The following is a 22,751-nucleotide window of genomic DNA, read 5'->3' as shown; positions in this document are numbered from 1 at the left end:
GACGCGGGCCTTTTGTAACGTCGCCCCAATGGACGAGGCTGAACGGCGCGAACGTGTCGCGCGTGTGGAGAACAAACGAAGATGACCGGTGGGGACTTGGCGGCACGGCGCTAATTGCCGGAGCGATAATGAGCGGACGCGAATCGACAAAACGAATTTTTTTCAGATATTAGCTTCGATTATGAGATACATGCATCTTCTTTCGAATTAAAATTTGATGCATCCGTATTTTTCACGGTTAAAAATCGTGTTAAACTATGAACTTCGAAACTAACTTAAAAACTACTTATCTTCATTTCATTTTCCTTATCACTCTGCTAGTTTCTTTGCCTTTGGAAAACGAATCAGGTCCGAATGAGTTAATTACACGAAGAATCCCAAAGCTTCCTAAATCGTCTCGCGATCGAGCTTGTCGTTGATCGCGAGAAACACCAGCAGGAAATTGGCGAGGGTATCATTAAGTTAAACGATCGGAATTGTACTCACGTAGCACGGTGGTTCGGGGCTTTCTTGACCCGCGAAGTCTCCAAGCCGATGCAAATGCGTGTTTTTTCCAGGAATCCTCACCGACGTGTCACAGGGACACGGTGTCACGCGTTGACGAGACGCGCCGCGTCTGTGGCCGCGGCTGACTCCATCGCGCGCCCCTCTATTAGACCCCTGGGCCGAAACATTTCGTAATGTTTGCCGGTGGTCTAAGCCCCGGCCAGAAATCTATCAATGGGAGAGAGGTCCTCGCACGTCGCAAGGTTTCGGCACCGCTATATAAACGCGTCCATTAGACTAGCTCTTTACAACCAGAAAACAACTCCGATCAACATGAACGCTTTGGTGAGTCCCCGCCGCGACATCGGCTCTATCGGGCATCGAACTCTCCGAGCGCGATACCTCGACAGCCGATCTCGAACGCCTGCTTTCCTCTAATCGCACGCTACTCATTCAAGTATCATAGCCTTGTAATTGCAATTAAGAACGATCGGTGATTTCGATTCTATTTATTATTTCTAGACGTTTTGATCGCGATTAACCAGTTAACTACGGAATTTAAAGAGAACAATTGTTGCAGTGAAATTAGGAAGGATTTTTACATTTTCTGCTCGGTGAAAGATTAACAATTAACATTAACGTCGTACAGAGTTAACTGGTCAATTTCAAGTGGTAATTTTACTTATTCATTACATCAAGCATCATTTCACGAGATTCACTAATACATTCTAATCTTCTGATCAAATTTTGTAATCTACATATATTGTGACAATTCCGCTAATCAAAGCATCGTAGAATTTCTAACACTTTAAAACCTACACACAGGACTTGAAAATTTCTACCAATTAAACATTTTCAAATTCTTCATAAATCAGCGATCAATTCAGTCCACAGCGAATACTTCTCACTCACAGTGTAACTCATAATACGAAAAACTCGATTCCCATAATGAGAAAAAAAAAAAAAAATAAAAACTACATCTTTCAGACTTGCTCCATCTTCGCCCTCGTCGTGGTGTCCGCGTGCGCCGCGCCAGTGGACAACAGCACCCCAGTGCCGATCGTCGCGTACACCGCTGACGGGCCCAACCCTGATGGATCGTACTCGTTCAGCTACGAAACCGGGAACGGCATCAAGGCGCAGCAACAGGGCCAGCTGAAACAGCTGAACGAGACGAACTCCGTGGTGATCGTGCAAGGCTCGTACAGTTACTCGGACGCGGACGGTGCACCAGTCGCTGTCAGCTACGTCGCTGACGAGAACGGATTCCAACCGCAGGGTGAACACCTTCCAACCCCTCACCCGATCCCAGCTGGAATTCTGAAGGGGCTCGAGTACATCGCTGCGCATCCCGAGGAAGACAACACGCACTGATCGAACGCGGCTGATTCGAATCGCGCGGGGTAGCAATAGGAAACAATTGACGCGGCACAGTGTACTTTCGTCATCGTGATACAGAGTGTCTATATTAATGGACAACGTTTCATTCAATCCATCGATGCTACTTTAGATGCTTCGATGATTGCACGATGGTTACCATTAGACGTACCCCTTTGGGATAGCCAGTTAACAATTTACGTTTAAGTTTAGTTATAGAGTACGAACAAACGCGATGCTGTCTTCGTGGCATCGGCGGATAGCTTGTATCATATACGATAGTTTTAATTATGGAATAAATGTTTAAGTATTTTGAAACTTTTTTCTTGTTGGGTTTGATTAGTCCTCTTTCAAGGGTTGCGACTATTTTAATAGCTGGTTGAAATGGCTGGTTAAAATGGATGCTGGAAATATTCTGGTGCACTTATTGAGAATATTTGCGATTGACTGTACATCGTTAATTACTGCAATTCTTCTTCGTCATACGAAAATTGATACGACGACTTCCAAGTTTCAATTTACACGTGCGAAACGTAAACGTTCATTATTCTTCGTGATACGTTGGTAATAATTTATTTCCGTTAAAAAACGTGGACATATTTCGAACATTTCGCTCAAATTCGTATTTCTACTTGTGGTTTAAGTTCTTATCGCACTACATTTGCTATAAACGTTCGATGTTTCATTAGTAATTGACCAGAAGAAAGTCGAATAAAGTTTTGTCATTAAGGAAATGGTATGTGATCTCATCGAGGAGTTGCATAAAAATTTTATAACACACAACGCGGCTGTTGTATCATAGAACAATACCGTACAATTGCATAACTGAATAATAAATTACGTTGCTGTTTAGCTACACGCGTTTTATTATTCATGCATATTAGCGACGTCTTTCTTCAAAGAATTGATTAACGCCTGTTGCGTCACGCGCGAAGTTGAGGGATTGAGAAACCGATGACTCAAAACTGGTGTTTTTGAGAGGAAACAAATTTAATTGATTAAGATTCTGAAATTGCTGCGAATGCCGTGTTCGCGATGAATAAGCAGAATCAAACTTTATTTAGAAATGATCATTATTTGGAGAATTTATGTGGTCTTGCTGTCATTTTATCGTCACCAGCTGCAAGACAATCAATCTCTGTATTTAGAATTGCGTCAGAGACGTGAATTATTTGATCGTATCCTCCGAATCCACTTCTTAATCTTACTCGTCCGCGAATTCTGCGAACGCAAGAGTAGAGAAGCTCATTTTTCTTCTTTTAGCCTTCGACCCATGTACAAGACGACCTCGCTGAAAACCCTCGCGAAGTCATTAACCTGTGCACAAGTAAATCCAATTACTTATCGTCCAAATTTTACATGCTAATGAGTCCCAATTATTTATAATTGCTGAAGGTGTGCGTATGCCCAGGTAAACTCCAATTACTGTAATTGGTGGATAGAGTAGTGTGCGTTGATTCAAAACGGGGATGTGCTTTGAGAAATGCGTCGACCATTTCCCAGTAGCGTTGACTTTGTGCTGTTTGAAGTATTCAGTTACTTTTGGAACTTTGTTTGAGCTCCACTGAAGTAAAAATTTAATACGAATTGCGTTTGTGGCATCGTTTTTAAGAAAGAATCATTTTGAACATTCTCCTCGAAGAGAAGATAGAGAAATAGTTAACGAGCAATTAAACAGATTGACACAAATGGATCAAAGGTTTCGATAAATATCCTTTACTTTTATTTTATACATCGTCATTTGCAATAGTACCAAGTTTATTAAATACTAAACGATTATATCTCGACATACTATCTCACACACGAATAATGGTTAGTTAACAAATTCAAATAGCGAGAATTCCTGAAATTCTACTCGGTTATTAGTCAACAGCCATTCTAAATACCTTTTTCATGAGCACCTACTTATGCCAGACCCACTAAAAGACGATGCTTGAGTGTACAGAGCCGATGAGAGTGGTCTTACCTAAGTAGGACTGCAGACGATTTCCCTTATATGCTCTGACGTCAGAATTTTCGTAAATGTACACACACGGCGTATGTCAACACGTTGACAAGTATTGTCAAACGAAGAAAGTACGGTCTATGGGAGAGAAATGGCGGAAGGGAGTTCAGCGTTCGTCTTGTGGAACGGCTGAGTCAACTTGATGATCTTTCAGTGGTCCAAGCATAGGTAGGAGCAGACCAAAAGGTGTACCATTGGTTGCACAGTAATTTATATAGAATAAAATTATATTTAAAGCAGGAGAAGTCACAAATATAATAATAATGACGCATTCTGTGTAAATTGTTGATTTACCACTACTTGTCACCAGTCTGATGCAACTATCTATTTAAATACATTCGCATGTGATTAAATAAGATGAAGAAATTCCAGCCATCCAGGAAAACATCGCCAAAACTTGGTCCAAACACGGCTAATAAAAGGCAATAAAGCAAGTTGATTTATTGGCTAACTACTGACTTGAGAAACATTTATCAAGTATGTCGGATATTGAACAGAAAAAGCAGTCAGTCTCTAGCAAGTGGCCAGAAAAACTGGTATCAACTATTGATCAATAACCAGTTAAACTTCTATGGAGGAAACTCTAATTTAAATCCTCTTCTTCCATCATTTTAGTATTGTACGATATGCTCGACGATTAATTAACACAAAAATGTACACGGTTCCCAGCGAACGAGTTCCTTAAATCTCGAATACCAAGAAACGAGACGAAACCAGAAAACCATCCGGGTAGAGCTAACATTCAACAAGCCAAAACCAAGAGATACCCCATCGAATTTATGATCCAGGAACCTCCTCTTCGTGAATTAAACGATATTCCAATTAGTTCCGATTTATCGCGTATTTAAAAGCTCCACGTGACCGATTAACGACCAGTTCCTTATCCACGAAGAGCTGTTGGTCCCGCGTTGGTTTCGATGGGACACCCACGCGGTCTGGCGAGTCGAACAGGCGAGGAACGAAAATGAAGAAAACCGAGGGATCCTGGCAGGAGATGTACGACTACATTCTAGGAGCGTGTTCTGTATACGGGACAGATGACGTCATTAACCATTGACCGACATCGGTTCAGAGTTGTCACGCGTTACACGTAAAGCGACAGTGATGCATAGCCTGACAGGAAAAGGCGAGTTCGACGAAAGTCGCGCGTGTACCGGGCTGACGCGCGTTGTTCGCCAAAATCATAATTAATACGGCGCTGGCCGCGTCCATCGAGCTAATTCGAGGACCACGGTGTCGAAGGAGAGATCGAGAAATATGGGCATCGTATTTCGTTTTTTCCTGCTGACTTTTCTGGCTTGAGCAGCCTGCTGTAGCATCGCGCGTGCTCGGATACACTGACGCGTGCGTGTACATTTAACAATTGCCAGTACTTGCTGGTATTAATTCCGTTTTACAAGAAATTATAGAATTAACTATATGTGTTTTGCACGTGTGAGACGAAGTGACGTTGCGCATGGTGATTCAACTAGTCATAAGTAGATTCAGACACGCGCGTTGTCGGACCGGCTGAGAGATTCGAGAAATCCGTGGAGCACGACGCGTCTAGCTGAATCTACTTACAATTAGCTGAATTTCTGTCTGACGACCTTTGGTGACTTGCCTTGACCACAATTTTGGCGGTTTCGCGAAATCGAAAAATGAATTTTAACGAGGAAGAATCGCAGAATACGATAATACGTTCTTCCAGCTGTTTGGTTGTCATTCGAGAGGAAATAAAATGATAGTATCCTTTATAAGTTAAAAAAGTAAGGAAATAGTTTAGAATTGTTTATATTGAAAAATGTTTCATTTTACATTTTACTTTATATTTGATGTAACGTGTATCTGATTGTAAATATCCTTTTCTGTCAATTCTACTTGCACGTACGTACAGTATATAAGAATTAAAAATTTAAATTCTGTTCCTGCTTCATAAAACATGATGCTTTAGTCAAACGGATAAGTGTTAATTATGTCTATTTCACAATAATTTCGAATCTCCTATTTGCGTTAAGCTATATTCTTCTAATTTATTATTGCGGCAATTATGAGCATTTAAATGAAATATTTCCTTTAAACACCTTGCGTAAACAGGTAGTTAGCAAACGATGTTTGAACGCGATAACCAATCATCGTGTCCACCTGGACGTTGTCCTTCGAATTAATGTATTCTTCGCCTCTTTTCCATATTTAATGTTTCGCCGATTAAAGCGATTAAATCACCGATCTCTTAACTATGGTTAGCTGCTGCGCCGTATTCGTGGAATTAAACGTCGAGAATGCCACGAAATTATCCCCTACTGATGACTCTTTCGTTCGTACGGCAACCATTTTGTAATACTCGTGCGTATCTCGTTCCACGTGTCGACTATTTTATTCGAGATCTACTCTAACCTCTGCAGAGAAGCAAAAAACTGTTTTAAAAGTTACAAGTTGCCCCTACCACTTGCACAGTAAATTAGAACCTCCAACGAACACCTCAGAATTTACCAGACTTTTCGAAAGTCGAAAGCAACGGCAAATCAGACCAGAGAATAAGAAACCATATCGCTGACAAATGAACGAATTGAACGAACAAGGAAATCATCGAACTTGTGCACGAGAACCGCATCGTAGAATAGGGAGAGCTCCGTAATCGTTGCACCCCGCGATTAGTCATCGTCCAACAACTCATCAGAGACAGAACTTCGCTCCGCTGAAGACGAGAGCGATCAAAATCGTGACTGGAGAACACCTCCGCATGATTCGAGCCGTCCAATCGCGGCGGCGATCAGCTCGCGTCTGCCTTCGCGGTTAGGGGTCGCATCATGCCGCGGACAGAACGGTCCCAAAGGTCGCGCAACAAGCTGGATGGCCTGGTTGCGTAACCGCAACTAGACCAGCGAATTTAATTGCTCGTACCGACCAATTGATCGTGGCGGCAATGCACAGCCACGGAGAAAGTCTCCTATTTCTATCCGTGATCCCCCGCACGGGCAGACTTCGCTTCCTCGTCACGACACCCGAAGAATCTCACTGAGCAGATGAGGTCGCGTGTCGCGACAGCGTTAGAGATCGCAGACGTCGATCGAGTATTTTTGTCGAGAACAAATACACGATTATCTAATTGCGCTATACTTGAACCGTTTATTTCGAACGCGACCCCAAGTATTGACATTTCTACGTTGTCTTTTCGTATGGAAGCGAATTCTAATGCGACGTATTTCGATAAGCAGAGGTCAGAAGCGGCCATTCGAGAAATTGTCGAACGCGAGAGAAATGGCTGTTAATTATTAAGTTGATGATGCGCGCGCGATAAATGTCAGGAGATGAATGATTCATGGCAACGACGCAGGGGACCGCTCGATCGAACGATCGACCCTCGACGAGGAGCCATCGGGATCGCCCGCGGCGAGATCCCACAATTTACACGAAAACGGGGTGCCGTCCACACTTCTAACAATACTCCTGTACAGTTGCGACACGCAATAATTGCTTACGTTCATTTTTAAATGTCACGCGTCGAGCTCGAAGCGCGCGGCAAAATCTTCTTCTGCTATCGAGCAGTAAATCTCGAAGGTCTACGAGTCGAAGCTCGCTGGTTTTACGAGCTTCACCGTCGGAAATGATCGCAGACGCCTCGCTGAAAGGGGTTGAAGAGGAGGGGGTTCGCGAGGAATATGGAATAAAACGCGGGACCTTTGCGATTTCTCCTCGAGTTTTGCACGAAACAGTCGCGAGGCTGTTGCATAATCGCGGTGGTGCGTGGAAAATTGTTGTAATGTTATGCAACGACGAATAAACAATGCGAAGCTCCAGAGATATGCGCGACGCCTCTGGGCGAGCTGCTGCCAGCGGCTCGACCGAGGAGGTGCTGGAATTTCCTGGTAATTTCGCGTGAAACCTGAATCCTCTGATTTCTGTCATTTAAATGGAGAACACGTACGGTGGCTGATAACGCATACACGGTCCTCTTGGATAAGAAAGTAAAATACGATCTAAAAGACGCTTCTAATGGATAGACGTAGCATTTAGAGGCATTTAGAGGCGATTTCATAGTCGCGCTGTATCTACGTAGCTCCTCTTTGATCGTGAATTAATGTTAATGAACGCGCTCGTTGAGGAATCCCCTCCTGCGGGCACATTGCCGCGCTGCTTTGATAATGTGATTGTAAAAACCATTGGCATATACTTTTTAATGAGTTGTTTCTATTTTTTGCTTGCTATGAATATTCTTCTGGTCACGTGAAAGTGTTAGTACTGGAGAATTGAGTATGCTTGAAGTAATAATTAATTGGTATATAATTGTTGAAGCGAATAGGATGATGCGTTAATACTGTTTTTTTTTTTTTGGTTACTCTGTACGTTGAATGTGATGTCACTTCGACGTTTACTTTTAATTTAAAAAATAATAATTTTCATTTAGGTGTTTTGTAATTATTCTAAAGCCAGTTGGTAAATTGAAACACCTCATAGTACATCAATGTCACATTATTCAAACGCGTGGCTTGGCCTCTGTCTGCTAATAATAATAAAGTGAAAGTTGTTTTCCACGAGTACGCGAGAAATTCAATATCAAGAGAATTAAAACGTACAACTATAATAGCTAGCGCTTTTTTTTAATGGAGGCAATTCAAGATTACCAGTTTTATACTTATACAAAGCCAGCATCTAAAAAAGAAATACTTCTATTGAAAATAAAGATTTACAATCTGTCCGATGGTTACATGAAATTGACTTCGATTGATGAAACGTTTGAATTCATGGAGGGCCATTACTCGCAAAATGTAAATGTATGGTAAATAATATCTATTATTAGAATTCTTCGGACAATTTTCAATGTATCCCAATATTTTTAAAACAATATTGACAAGGCAATAACTTGTTGACAGTCAAATTTAAAACGTTCCTGTGTACAAGATACTGATGCAAGGATCAACTAAAAAAAAAAAACTTACTAAATTTTACGCAAAAGTTTCTATTTTCGTATAACATTAACATTCGCGTACCACACGTCAAATAAATCAACCCTTCCACGCAACGATATCCGGAGACCGTGATTTCGTTACAACGAAATGCAAAAATTGCGACAACGCTCCTACAACAATATATCCATACAACATAGTTTAATAAACGAATTAACACCGTGGCAAAAAAAAATCGACTAAGCAGAAGAGTACACTCCAAAACAGCCGTAACAGAGATCAGCATGGAAAAAAGATCTCGTCTATAAAATCACAATGCAACAATTATCGACAACCTGAAATACACCTGTAACGATATTTGTCAAGTAATTATAAGACAATAAAAACCATCTATTTATACGATTTCAGCGAAAAATAACATCCTGCAATCATGCAATTAGCGTGTTCAAAATTGGCAGATAAAGCACCGCCTCGACCTTACGACGTTTTACGTAATTCGGAATCACGAGAAGAAGAAAAAGGAGGGCTCCAAATCGCGTAGTCGACTGGTGCCCGCGGCACGTCCGAAGGCGATGATCGATGGCCCGCTGCCATAATCCAGCGGGTCCGCGCGTGCTCGCTTAGGACCGCGGACGATAATGAGCGTGTACCGGCGAACCGTAAATAAATCGTAAAACCAGCAAAGGAGTTACGGTGGAAGCCGACCTTGACATATAAGCGTGTATACCGCGAGCATTCTAAGAGAGCGCCTACCCGGAGGCTAGAAGACGCAACGCACGCCAAATTCAATTTCACTTTCATCGCTGGTGCAGGCTGCGCGCGGCGAACGCGGCGAACGTGGCGAACGCGGCGAACGCGGCCATCTCCGCGACGAGGACGAGAAAGTCCGATCGATTTCTGTTTGCTCTCGGTGGATTAGGCCCAGCGAGAAAGCGGTTCGATCGTTCCTTATGACGGTCGTTCGTTGTGAACCGTGGCATAACCCAGTGCTCGAGGCTCAAACAGACGCCCTCGTAGCGTCCCCTCGAGAAGACGAGGGGATTTTTGGAAATTGAAGTTACGAGTGGCTGGAGTCGGATGTGAATATAGAAGGTGATGAAAATCTATTCGTCTTGTCGGTTTGGTTGTTTGTATATCTTTTATTCTTGTTTTTAGGCTGAATATTTGTGATGAGGATACGTTAGAGGTTTGTAATGTTGCACGAGGGTATCTGGAATGAGCGGCGAGGATGAGTTCCGTTTTCAGATGTCGCAACTCTTACGCGGGGAATCAATATTACACCTACGAAATAGTTTAGTAGACGCGCGAACTTTAGTGAAGCAATCAATGATGAATCAGACGTCAAATTGAAGCTGTTGACGCTCCTTTCTAAGTTCGGAAAATATTGGCGTGTCGTTTACTGTGCCGAGATTGTACTTCCAAGAAGCAGCTCCTTGAACGTGTACGAAGCTTAATAAATCAGTTACTAATCTTTTAGAAATTATAATTTCAAGGATTAACATCCGTCATATGATAGAAATGTGGCTTAACCTCTGCCTCGTTCGAAATGGAAATCCGTGACGCGAAAGAAAACTGACTGGTATAATAAGCGAGCATCATCCTCTATACTTTATTTTCTTCATAAATTTCACGATAAGTGCGAGGCTGTACAAAGTAATCGACGATTTTTATCTTATGTAAATCCCTATATCTATTACAAGCTTTAATCCAACTTGAAATTTTCTTCCCAAACGCTTCTAATTTAAACGCGTCCCTAAAACAGTTACACGACGAACACATTCTAAACTAACACACGAACGTCCATCTTATATTCGTCCGCGCGATAAAAACGCGATAAAGCGCGTGTAGAAGTTATCGTGTCCCATCGTCTTTATCGTACAAGCGGGTAACACGTTCAGAAATGAAACTTTCTACGCGATCGTTCTGTTCGACCATTTATTTCCTCGACTTGAAAATAGAGGAGACGCGAGGAAAAATGGCCGCGAGGGGTTCGATCGGCTGGCGTCGCAGGTTCAGACAGCGGCACGACTCTGGTTTCGAAAGTCCCCCGAACGGGGGAGCGCAGCGTGGAAATTTGAAATATCAGATGGCAAGGTGATGCATTTCCAACGGCCTTATACGTACGATACGCGGCGAACGGTTGTCGCAATAGAGGTTTCATGCTTACGGAAAGGTTACACACGGATGCATTTACAAGCCCTGCGCGCATCCTGAAGAATGCGTACTTGAATGAAAGCCCCACGCGAGTGTGGCCGGATGGCAGCCGGAGGGTTCGCGGGAGAGATCGCGCAACGAAGACGATGTATACACGGATAACTCGTGTCCGCGTATGCCGCAGAGGAGGATGGAAACGAGCGAGGAGATGAATCGGGATACGTGTGAGTGTGTAAAGTGGAATTTATAAGAGTTGGTAATGGAAACGAGGAGAAAGAGCGAGAGGGGTAGAGGGGAGGGAGGTATAAAATAGCGATGGAATAAGTTAAGATGGTGAATCAGAACGTGAAAGAATGCGCGAGGGAGGAAGAGAGAGAGAGAGAGGGATAGAGGGGGAGAAAGTACGAACGAGTCAATGGAAGCAACGAACTCTCGAAGAGGATCGACTTTATTGCTGGTGTCCCGCGCGATTGCCTTTTTTCGGGGCTGGCGAACCGAGCGACTTCGTTCGACAAATATCTGAGATTCTATCTATGCACGAGTTACGTTCTGAACTCGCTCGGACGTTTTAATGACGATAAATGGTACGAAATGATTATACTAACCTCGAGAGAGAAATGTAACGAGATATCTGATAATCGATATATCTTACATTGCGCTGTTTAAAGTCTACCTGAAACGTCAAGATTGGAATAGAATTTTAGTATCTCTAATTGTCACCTTATTTGGTATCCCAGAATTACTGCTGAACATTTTTCTCAGAGTTAGCTGAACATTCGTATATTTATGTTCTACAAAAGTTAACGTGTTCGAATGAGATTCCAGCGAGCAATTGTTGCAGAAGGAAAATCGTTAATTAAATCTATAATGAAGAACAGAGAGAAAACGAGCAACCTTAAAAGTTATCGTGATGCAATTATATTATACAGTCTGTACATATTAGTTGTTTCCTCGGATGACAAGATAATGCCTGAACTATTGCGTCAGTGAGGTATCATACGCTCGCACGCGCGTACGTGTAACCTTTACGCGTAAGTGTACCTTCGGCTCTTAAATTTGAATGCTGTATTTAATAAATATTTGCGCGATTTCGCCGAACGGCGCAGGCCGTATAAAGAATCGCGAGGCAAAAATAAATCATCGAGGAATGATGTTTAAGTGAAAATAAATACGATTGGAAAGCGAGAACAGTACGAGCGGGTATCGATAATTGTTTCGCAACAATTCTTCCTCTGTTCCACATTAATTGCAAACACTCTCGCGTTGAAATCGGCTGTCCACTAACATTTCAACGAGCGCAATCGACCTGGCGCGAGAAAAATTACTAATTATACGACGATTAATAAAAAGCCATCGTACGATTTCAATATTTTCGTTTTCGAACAACGCTAATCCAATAAAAATAGCGTGGATCGTCCAAAATTGTGACCCTGAGAGCGTCGATTCTCGCGAAGTCATTGCAATTAAAAATGGAGGCTTATCTCGATCAAATCCGCGCTTCGACCAATTAAAAAAAGCCGCGCACCATTTATACAAATAACCTTTTAATTAATCACCAACAGGCTGCGAGCAAGGCCTTATTAAGCAACTCGAAAAGCGGAGAGCGGTCCTCGCGGATTCTTCAGCGGCTCGGTGATTTCGTAACGAATTTCGAGAAGAGGCGAAAAGGTGGAAAGATGGGGAGGGTGGAAACGCGAAGGACCGCGCGTCGCGGCGGAATAACGAGAGACCACCAGGCTTGTTTAATCACCAATTTAAAAAAAAAAATAAAACGAAAAAAGAAGGAGTTCCCCACGCTTCGTTAGGTGGACGAAAATTCACGTGGATCCCCTCGCATCGACGAACCACGCGCTATTCGACGTTCGAAGCGGTATAATTTACAAGTCCGTGAATCTCGCTCCTCGATTAATCTCACGCGAGAAGTTATTCCATGAACTGGTCACGGACGCGTCGCACGGAATACGAAATAGGTTTCCGCGAGAAAAAAGTACGGGGAATCGTGCCGCCTCGACTTTCCTTCGACCAAAAATTACTGCGGTGCAATATTCGAATACCTTTTGCTGCCGCTCGCGTGCACGTCCTATTTTCATGGATTTCAACATTGTTTTGCGATGTCTATAGTTTGCAGATCGAGCCAATAATTGATTTTCAATTAATTTCTATATAGTCTCTCTCTCTCTCTCTTATTTCACGTCACAAATTTTACAAATTTATGTTAAATAATTATTAGTTTCTGGAGTTGGAATTTTGAAGTAGAATTGGGATTATATAAATTAATATTTTTTAATAGATATAATAATTAACCAGGTACTTTTGTCGTTCTAAAGAAATATATAACAACTTCATTCCGTTACAAGTAGCTTAATCCGAGATATGTCAGACAATTGCGAGATTGTGAAGTTTCGTCCGTAATCTTCAAAAGAAAATTGTAACTACTTTGAAATTAAACATTTTGTTATATTTAAATAATGGGAGTAACTGTTGTTGCTATGTAACTCTGTGATTAATTTCTAATTTATAAAAATGTTTATTAAAATAAGTGAAAGTAACATAATTTCATATGTAAAACGATATTTATCCTTAAGTAATTTCAAAATTTATTTTCAATTAGAGAGAGAGTCTAATCTGTTCGATCACTTTACTTCATTAAACGAGGAGGAGGTAAATGCCATGTTAGAAAAGCTGATATTCAGTTGGTTCAATGTTGCACATATTTTCACCATGAAGCAAGAATCTACTCTATCAATGAGCAATTTGCTTCCAACCAATGATCTTAAAATCATTAAATAGTCTTTAAGAATTCATATAACAGGAATAATGCAGCTATAATCAGGTAGCTGCAGAAAAAAAGCGCATTGCTTCAAAGAATTCAACCCTGAAACGTATGAATGCTTCCACACTGTGTAATCTCTGGTTTCATTGCATTTTATAGAAAAGTACATCAATAGCAAAGGAGTCGAAAATATATAACTTCGCCAAATTTCCATTTTTGTACGCAAGAAGAACTTAAAAATAATTTTTATTAAGTATTGTTAGGGTGTTCTTACCCTGTGACAGGAACTTCCCTACTTTCGCTACAATGTCAAGGTTGACGATGACCGCTTCACTTGGACCAAGCTTTTTAGATCGCTTTGCAGAAGATCACGTTCGCATTATAAACCTAGTCACCGTCTTAATCGAAGCGGTTGTCGAACGTGTGAGCTCTGAAACCCAAGTCCTTCCCTTTCACCCCCAATATCTAAATACTTTATTAAGCTACTGAATCGCTATTAACTCCATCGCTAGCCACTTCACACTCTCTTATTACTCGCTCTCAACTTTCTCTCTCCTTCAACTGAACTCATTCGTCCTGCAGATTGACCCTGTTCCTCTTGCATTCCTCATGCACCCACTCCTCAAACGCTCGCGGTCACGTCCACGCTACCCTTATCGTTCTCAGTCGCACGAGCCTGTCGCTTGGCTCCAGACACTCTTCTTTCGCATCCAAACCTCTCAAATTCGATCGCACGCAGTTATTCTATTTGTTTTTACACATAAATAGACACGGCATCCAACGAATCACTGATCGTTTAGAGTCAGTCGTCAAGCAGCATTAAGGGAGTACGATCGAAAAGCTGAGTGAATAACTCAGATGGAGATTTATTGCAATTACGATCACTCGAAATTGAATTAAGCTTACATCGTTATCCCGTTATATCGCATAACCTGCCTGTTCTCTTAGAAAGCAAAACCAACAGACACTCCCTACCTGGTCTCTGATTTCCTACACGAATTAGTCTGTATACTTATCGTCTAAGAGTTTCTTACGTGCATCGCTGAAATATTGACAGCATATATCGATCCTCTGAATGTTTTACAGGAGAAAGCTTCTTAATCCTATAGAACCACTCGATCTTCCAGGAAAAAGCGAACCTCCGTCGACACGATACGTTTTACGCAAGGATGCAGACGTAGAGGCGGCACTGTTTCAACCCCTCGAAACGCTCAGTCTGAACACGTTCGACGGAGCGCTCAGACACGCTCAGAAGATGTTAGATAGTCCGCTGCTTTCACGAATGATATTTATTTGCCGATCTTTTGTAGACACCGATCATATTGCGCAACCCAGCTAATTAAAAATCCAAACACAACGCGACAGACTTTCCCCTATATTTGCTACGCTTCTATCCGGCATCCGAGGAATCGGTGACTATATTTGTTCTGCATCTTAACGTGTCAATTAGTGAAACCTGGGCATACGGTGATTTACGGCTCTCGTTGGACCTGCTCTTTCGACGTGGTAAAATATATGGAATTCTCTGCTGGATTGCAGTAAAATTGCTGTTAGTAATCAAGTTTAATCGTCGATAATGTTTGGCTTGTTGTGTTCAGAGAAATGAATTCCCAGAAGCGGTGTAAAGCTTCTAATAGCAGCAAAGTAAATAAGAATTCAAGTTCCAAATAACTATATACGTGTCATATAAACTTTCGCACGTTGAATCTACACGTGAAATTCAATCTTCTCTGGAACGTGCGTTACATTTCTTCGATGACACGAATGCAAAGTGGTGCGATTTAAAATCGTTCGCATCACGCGAAATGGTAGCGATTCAATTTTTCTTGTAATCGCTGGCTTGCACGGTCGAAGGAGCAAACCGAAACAAAAGCGTCGCCTCGAGGAGATCGTCCGTAGATATCGATGACGTGCCTTAGTGAATCACGCACAATCGCGGCTGTCGCTTTTAACAGGGTACTTGACATTCCTAAGAGAACGAGAATTTATTGCATCTCCGCGTATTCCTCTGCGTGCGTTTCCCATAAAAGAAACAGACTAACGTCTCCGGGCGCATGATCCATCGTTTCTCCGAGCGATTTAACCGGATGATTTATTAGTTGCTTCGATTACACCGAGGTCCAGTAATTGTACAAGGAAGACGAAAGCTCTTCTTCTGCGAGTGGGAACGTGATTAATGCGATCGAACAAGATACCGTACGCTAGTTTTTAAACGTTGTACGAGCTTGTAACGCGCATTGTTGCGAGACGTACCGCCATTTTTCTCGAAACCAGTCACCGCGCGGCATTGCGTGAAGATTGATCGCCAGAGTAAATATTTGATGGGTTTACGATCTTCTTCTGCTCCGTCGTCCACTCGAGCGATTGTTAATTAACCGCGCGTCGCAAATGTCACGTCCGTTCGAACCTAGCCGTGGCGGTGATCGTTGAGTCGCAGCGAAACAACGCTTCTTCTACCCCGCTAATTTCCATGGTAAACCGTTGCAATTAATATGCAGTCGATTAATAACAGCCTATCGATAATGAACGCTTAACATTCCAATCGGGTAACATTGATCACCGATTAAACGGATGCCGCGAGACCAGGCTCGAGCCAAGGTGACGCTGGTCTGACGCCGTCTGGTACGTTTAAAATAGAATAGAAAGATACACAGAAAGTGTTGCGAGGCGCCTTCACTTTATGCAGAACGGACGAAAGTGAAACGCAACGGGATAAACGCCGGAGGAACGAGGCGCAATCGATAGGGCCTCGAAGAAAAATGGCGCCAGAGGCCGTCGCCGCGCTAAACTCTGTTCAAACAAAATGGTGGAAGAACGCGCGCTATCGCGTGGTTGCGCAACCGTGCTCGTCAAATTCTGGTAGCGACGTACAATCGTCGTTGCACGCTCGATTTAGGTGTCCCCATCCTTGCGCGAACTACCTACGAAACGGATAGTTCGAGCGTGAACAAAATGGTTCCCGCAGCGCGCAATTAAAACCTCGAAAGGTTACCGCCCCAGGGTACATCGAGACGGAGATTCTACCCGACCATTTTCAATCCCCTCGTTCATTTATTACCCCAACAGTGTCCAAATTACACAATTGAGTCTTCTGAACGTCCATGCCTCGACTCAATGGCACCAAGTTACTTCGCAAGTTTATAATACAACGCGCGGGTACCTTTTCTATTCAATAAGAAGTTGTAACATAAATCACTGTCCATAATAACCCCCTTAGACCTCCTCTGTCTTCGCACGCGCGTTTCCGTTACCGATCCACCGATCAGACCTTTCCTCCTGCGACGCGAATCGACGCAGAGGCCTCGCGGAGCAACCCCAAAACCCGATGAACCGTTCGTCGAGGACCCAGAGGGGCGTCGTTGCTATGTCGTTAAAGAAATTATGACAATTGAGTAAGCATCCTTTAACGGGGACCCGATGACATTTAGCGCACTGTGACATGCTGATCCCCGGGAAGGTAGCCTCACCGGGTGATATACGCCGTGTTGTTGGTCCCCGTACGTTTCCCCACACGCGAGCACTGTCGCCTATGTGTGCACACGGTTAGACGAGGATCCGTGTAAACCCCTCTTAAGGTACCGGTGGCTGTGTGTCGCCATCGCTCCGTCTTCGTCTGCCGCTTTGTCGTCGTGTCCCATGTGCGTCCTCTTAGGTGGCACGGTGGCCATCGTTAGTCGGCCAAACGGTCGTATTGGTGATGCCTCCAGGGGTATATATACGACGAGCGCTGCGGGGCTTGATAAACACTTGCCCATCAGCGATTACTGCTGCAGCATGTACACGTCACTGGTAAGCGCAATTGGGACAGAAAGAAGGCCCTCGACACGAGAGGCATTGTTCGCGACGGATGGGGGTGGCGGGGTACCGGAAGTACGGGCCGATCTCGCGATTCGATTCTTCGGTGTGTGCCGTCGAGGATCCGCCGTGATCCACGCGTTTCTGTGCGTGATCCCAGCCGGGAGTATTGTGATACGTTGCCTGTGCCTTTTGTCACTCGTTCGTCTCGTGGACGTAGCGAGATATCTCGTCTCGGGGCGATCAGCGGGACGAACGATCGAGGGGTAAGTAGGGTGATGGTAGAGAGCTGCCTGGAGGATTCACGGCCCCTCGAGGACGCCGGATCAGACGTAAATCGGAGCGTTCGTATTCTTCGTACATCTGTCTTGGACTTAGAGAGTCCCCTCGTCTCGTACCTCTTCCGTTCTTGCGTCTCTTTGTGCCTCGGTGTTTCTACCATCTAGATACAAGAGATTCGTTCGTCCTCTTATCTCTTGATAGAACTCCGCGTCTCGCGCGTTCCGCGTTTCTCTCTGGCGTCGTTACGTGTTTATTGCCAGCTCAAATACTGTCTGAATTGCTGCTAATTTAAAAAATTTGCATGATTAAACTCGGGAACCGGGTAAACGCCAATTAGCAATTAGCGTTTAACTAGACGTTCCAACGGTTAAGTACGAGCAGAATCAATAATGTCGCTTTGTCTCGGATCGGTAGCGGCAATTACGTTCGACTTAACAGCTGTTGTGCCCACAGGATTGGTATATGGTTCGACTCGAAACGGTATCGCAGCTGCGGGTATTCTCCCAACGCGCCATTTTCAACGACGCGAACCAGCCAACCCGCGACTCGGCTAAACGCCGCACAATTTCGCGGTCGATTCCCGGAACCGATACGCTGAAAAGCATTTAAATCGCGTCCCGGAGACGCGTAATTGCGCGAGGATCGATACTCCGGCGAGTAATTTATGGATGTTTGAACAGAAGAACGCAAACAGCGGACGCGAGTACTCTCGACGCCGCGCCGCGTCGGTCCATTTACCGCGGAGTCTTCGCGCGGGGACTGCGCGTCGTGTTTGTCGTACCGCTTCGCTGTAATGTTCAACATCGTGTTAAGGATTTGAACAAACTCCGATATTCGCTTTAATGAAACGCGTTACTCCCGGCCCCGATGTTTCCCGCGGGAACCGATAATCTCATTTGCAGCCGAGGGAATTGCGGCTCGAAAAGCTGATTCGCGGTCCCGTCATTATATAAATTGGACGTTTTCAAAGTATTCACATTTACGATCGCAAATTTAGATGTTTCTCGGCTATCATAGTAACAGTTCATCACTTGAAATTTTACTGAATTAGACTATACTTGGATCGTGTAACGAAAACGCGAAATCATCTGCTCTGAAACATCTATGCACTTGGACTTAAACCTTCACATGGACTCGAAAATAGGCTGATCCAAAAAATGCAATCTACAATCTTCAACAGGGTATCAGTTCTCGCGTTACGAATTGCCAAATTAGCAACAAAAAATTAGAATATTCCAACAACATTTTCCTAGGTAACAGGCAACGCGTCAAAGTCAAAGCAAGGCACAAACCCGTACTTCACTCGATAATTAAATAAAGAGTAGTTTAGCACCGATTACATATTCGTTTCGCGTATCACCGTCGCGTATCAATGCAGCCGACACGCGTTGCATCGTTACGTATCATCCAATGATACACTGTACAGCACTTCGATACGTGCAACGATGCCACGCTCGAGTCAGCCAACCGAGCAGCCCACTCAAAAGCTGAAACCTCGAAGGAACGAGCTAGTACGAAAATCAATCGATTAATCAGCAATCTATGGACCCACAGGTAATCCTGATCGCGTTGGCCGGCTGCGCGGCAGCCGCGCCCGCTGAGGACGTGATACCAATTGTCAGCCAAAGCCAAGAGGGTCCGAACCCGGACGGCTCGTACAAATGGAGCTACGAGTCTGGAAACGGGATCAAAGCGCAAGAGGAGGGCCATCTGGAGAACCCTGGGCAAGAAAACGAGGCGATGAACGCGCAGGGTAGTTTCAGCTACCCCAGCGACGGTGGCGAGATCTCGTTGACGTACGTGGCGGACGAGAACGGGTTCCAACCGCAGGGCGCCCATCTGCCCACCACGCCGGAAATACCGCCGCTCATTCAAAAGGCGCTCGACTGGATAGCGGCGAATCCGAGCAAGGACGACCAGAATCAAGTATAACGAATAGGACGTGAATCGTCAGTGATCTCAGCGAGCCACACACACAAGTTTTACTCTACGATCGATTTACGATGAGCCGCCCCGTCGTCGCCTCTTGCCGCACCCTCTCCCAACAACACCCCCTCCCCGAAGCTCTAACAAAACTCGTACTACTCTGGTTCAATCTGTTGTAAATATTTATTGTATACTTTTATGGACGTATATATGTACACATATATGTATTCTATTTCGGATACCGTGTTATATCGTGTATCGTGTATTTTGTATTATAACATATGCGGACGCGAGCACGTGCCGCTGGGCAACGAGCATGTACAGAATCGTTGCCGGGTATATATATACATGTTACGGTGCACACGGAATAAATGTTGCAATTCAAGAGACCGAATGTTCTTCCACTTCCTTCGTCTAGCTTACTATGGATTTTTATACTGAGAATAGACGTTGCTACCGAATAGCGTATATCCACGTCTAAGGTGGACGTGACGCGATAGTTCTTAACAATTCTGTCGCAGAGATTCTCCATTATTTATTGCGAGAAAAAGGTGTTCGAAATATGTTTTACAGAATTTTTGAAAATTCGCCCCCATAGACGCAACAGTTTGGTCCTTCGCTCGTGGAAACGAGCTCGTCGAACTGTCAACGCCAACTTCAATCCCAACTTTCTATCAAAGCGTATTTATTCTCTGGCCCCGAATTTGTTCAGTCGGGACGAAGCCGTTAGCTAGATCAAATACAAACGCAGATCGGATTAAGTCTAGTTTACGAACGCTTTAGGAAAGGGTAGGTCAGGACGGGTCAGCTATGGGTGCAGTTCGCGGTAGCAGAGTCGCAGTAAATATCCGCGAATCGTGGCTGACATTCTCTCCTCTGTTGACACTTTCTTCTCATTATTTACGATTCCTCCTCAATTATTTCTGTCGACCGGCTGTTTCCGTCGAAGCTAGTTAATCAGTGAATTTTTCTATTACATAACAGGGGACGGAGTAGAAGACGCGTGCCCAAAGAATGTGAATTTCGATGTACTTGACCCGTTCACGTTTAATCCGTGTTCACTTCGAGTAACGCGCTGATTTACGATAGAAAGTTTCGACGCGATGGCGTAGTACATATTAGGCACGTGCTGGCTGCAGACTTGCTCCGCCATCGTTAATCAATTGCGGTACCCCGGTAGTTGAAGGACAATCTGGAGTGATTCGGTCAAAAATTGTTGAACTCGCGAATGTTTGGGACGTTTTCTCTTTTTGGATACATTTTATATAAAATAAACGTTAAATAATAGCAGAAACATTAACAAAACAGCTCTTTAAATCACAAATCGTGAGATTTAAGCCAAGATAATTACTACTTATATTATTTATTATTTGCTAATTTAAATAATAAGTAAGTTATTAGTCAATTGCGAAGCAAATTGATATACACGTGTACATCTTCATTAGTTAAAACGAGAATATCGTCCAACTTTCTTAAAGGGTTGTAACACGTCTACGATCCTTCCTTGACAACGAACGTATCGATCATCTCTGAAACTCTCGTTGAACTTTCACAAGCAACAATACCACGGCGTCGTCATCTTACCACCAGAAATCTGTCTCATATTTACAATGGGATCACGTAATCTCTGATCGTTTCACCTTCCGTCAATTACTCAAAATCATCGCTGAAGGCAGCTGTCTTCGCCCCGCAGCTTTCTAAAGGCATCCTTAGAACACGCACCCGATAAATAATCGTAAATCGTGAGATTCGAGCCAAGCTAATTACCAAACATATTTATATCCCCCTCCTCGCGATAGTCAGCAATCATTTTCTCGCGTACCCTTAAGTAATCTTAAAATTATTCTCACTCGACTTTTGTATAACAATATTACGAAGCACAACAAATAATTCAACGGTCAGAATTTATTGGCCCCGTAATTTTTCAGATTTCACTTTCGAACGTTTCACTGTATCCACAAATGGTTTTATTGTTACGATATTCACCGTTATTCGAGCCGTTCATATCTTATTCCCATTCGAGTCGTTCCATTGCGCGAATTTTCCTCTCTCCAGTTCGTCGACGTTTATCGACACGAAGAAACAGCCGGTTGTAATATGTGGTCTCAGGAACGATCATTTTGCACCGTTTGAACGGCGCGGAAGGTGCAACCCCTCGTTCGTTTCTTGCGCGAAGTGTTATTGGCCGCCATTCTTTCGACGAACCGCAACCCACGCTTCGACAGAAACTTGTCACTTCGGATTCACGTCATAAACTGCAACTTTCACCTGTCTTCTTTACTTATTTCTTATCCAACTCCTCGATTCGACTTCATTCCGTGCTCTTCCTCCTTTCTTATCGTCTACATTGATTCCTCGACAGTGTATGGTACACGTACGCGCATTCAAGCGATACTGTGCTAGAGGAGACACGATTTATTGCCATTGTCGAAGTCTATAGACGTCGCAGCGATTGATTTATAATTATCCTCGACTGTTGCAAAACGTGTTGCGCTTAAAACATAGTTAAGATAACACCAGTGCCAAAGTAGGTGTTAGTGTTTACCCCGTAAGCGTCCGATTGTTGCAAAGAATCGCGAAGTTGATTGTCGATGTCCGAGTAGACAGACAAATTTCCATTGTAATTAATTAATACAAGAGAACGCTGAATAATTCAAAGAGAGACGACACCCAACTAGTTAAACGTACGAGGAGGAAAAAATCTTTATTCACAAGGCTTCACCACTAAATTTTTATTCCTTTCCGTGCACTCAACTTTCTATTCTTCTCTGATCTCTCGAGCCTCCATTTTGTCCCCTTTAAACGCAATTAACATATCGACCACAAAGTGTGCATACACATACATATACATAAAGTTGACCGCGACTGGCAAAGCGTTTCATCGTTCGCGAGCAGCTGAAAGCGTTGGTCTATTTTCGCCGGAGGCGCGAACGATTCAGAGAAATAATCCGGAAGTGGGTGGTAGGGCTGGCGTTGTTTACACGGACAGATGGCTTCCCGCGCGCGGACGAGGCACGCGTGAGCCAAACGAACGGGGACAACGGCGATGCAGCTGGTGCAACGAGCA

The 22,751-nt window shown here is 43.7% G+C and overlaps 3 protein-coding genes across 3 annotated transcripts in view; all 3 read left to right on the top strand.

Moving 5' to 3' along the window:
• Ikkbeta (inhibitor of nuclear factor kappa B kinase subunit beta) overlaps positions 1 to 22,751 on the top strand; it is a 575,876-nt gene that overhangs the window by 59,277 nt on the left and 493,848 nt on the right. The gene's annotated exons all lie outside the window — the stretch shown is intronic.
• Positions 721 to 1,954, top strand: Cpr21 (cuticular protein 21). The gene is made up of 2 exons (XM_076909825.1): positions 721 to 831; positions 1,474 to 1,954. Exons 1-2 carry the CDS (start codon positions 721 to 723, stop codon positions 1,858 to 1,860), a joined length of 498 nt encoding a protein of 165 aa, XP_076765940.1. The 3' UTR covers positions 1,861 to 1,954.
• On the top strand, positions 17,318 to 20,073 carry Cpr22 (cuticular protein 22). Its single transcript, XM_076910006.1, has 2 exons — positions 17,318 to 17,470; positions 19,313 to 20,073. Exons 1-2 carry the CDS (start codon positions 17,318 to 17,320, stop codon positions 19,688 to 19,690), a joined length of 531 nt encoding a protein of 176 aa, XP_076766121.1. The 3' UTR covers positions 19,691 to 20,073.

The sequence above is a fragment of the Xylocopa sonorina genome, chromosome 2, assembly GCF_050948175.1.
Source record: "Xylocopa sonorina isolate GNS202 chromosome 2, iyXylSono1_principal, whole genome shotgun sequence".
Taxonomy (NCBI): Eukaryota; Metazoa; Arthropoda; class Insecta; order Hymenoptera; family Apidae; genus Xylocopa; species Xylocopa sonorina.
This window is presented reverse-complemented; position numbering and strand designations above follow the sequence as displayed.

Coding starts and splice junctions, on each gene's coding strand:
- Cpr21 (XM_076909825.1), top strand. CDS start 721: ATGGGAGAGAGGTCCTCGCACGTCGCAAGGTTTCGGCACCGCTATATA. Junction 832..1,473: donor CGATCAACATGAACGCTTTG/GTGAGTCCCCGC, acceptor TACATCTTTCAG/ACTTGCTCCATCTTCGCCCT.
- Cpr22 (XM_076910006.1), top strand. CDS start 17,318: ATGTGCGTCCTCTTAGGTGGCACGGTGGCCATCGTTAGTCGGCCAAAC. Junction 17,471..19,312: donor GCAGCATGTACACGTCACTG/GTAAGCGCAATT, acceptor ATGGACCCACAG/GTAATCCTGATCGCGTTGGC.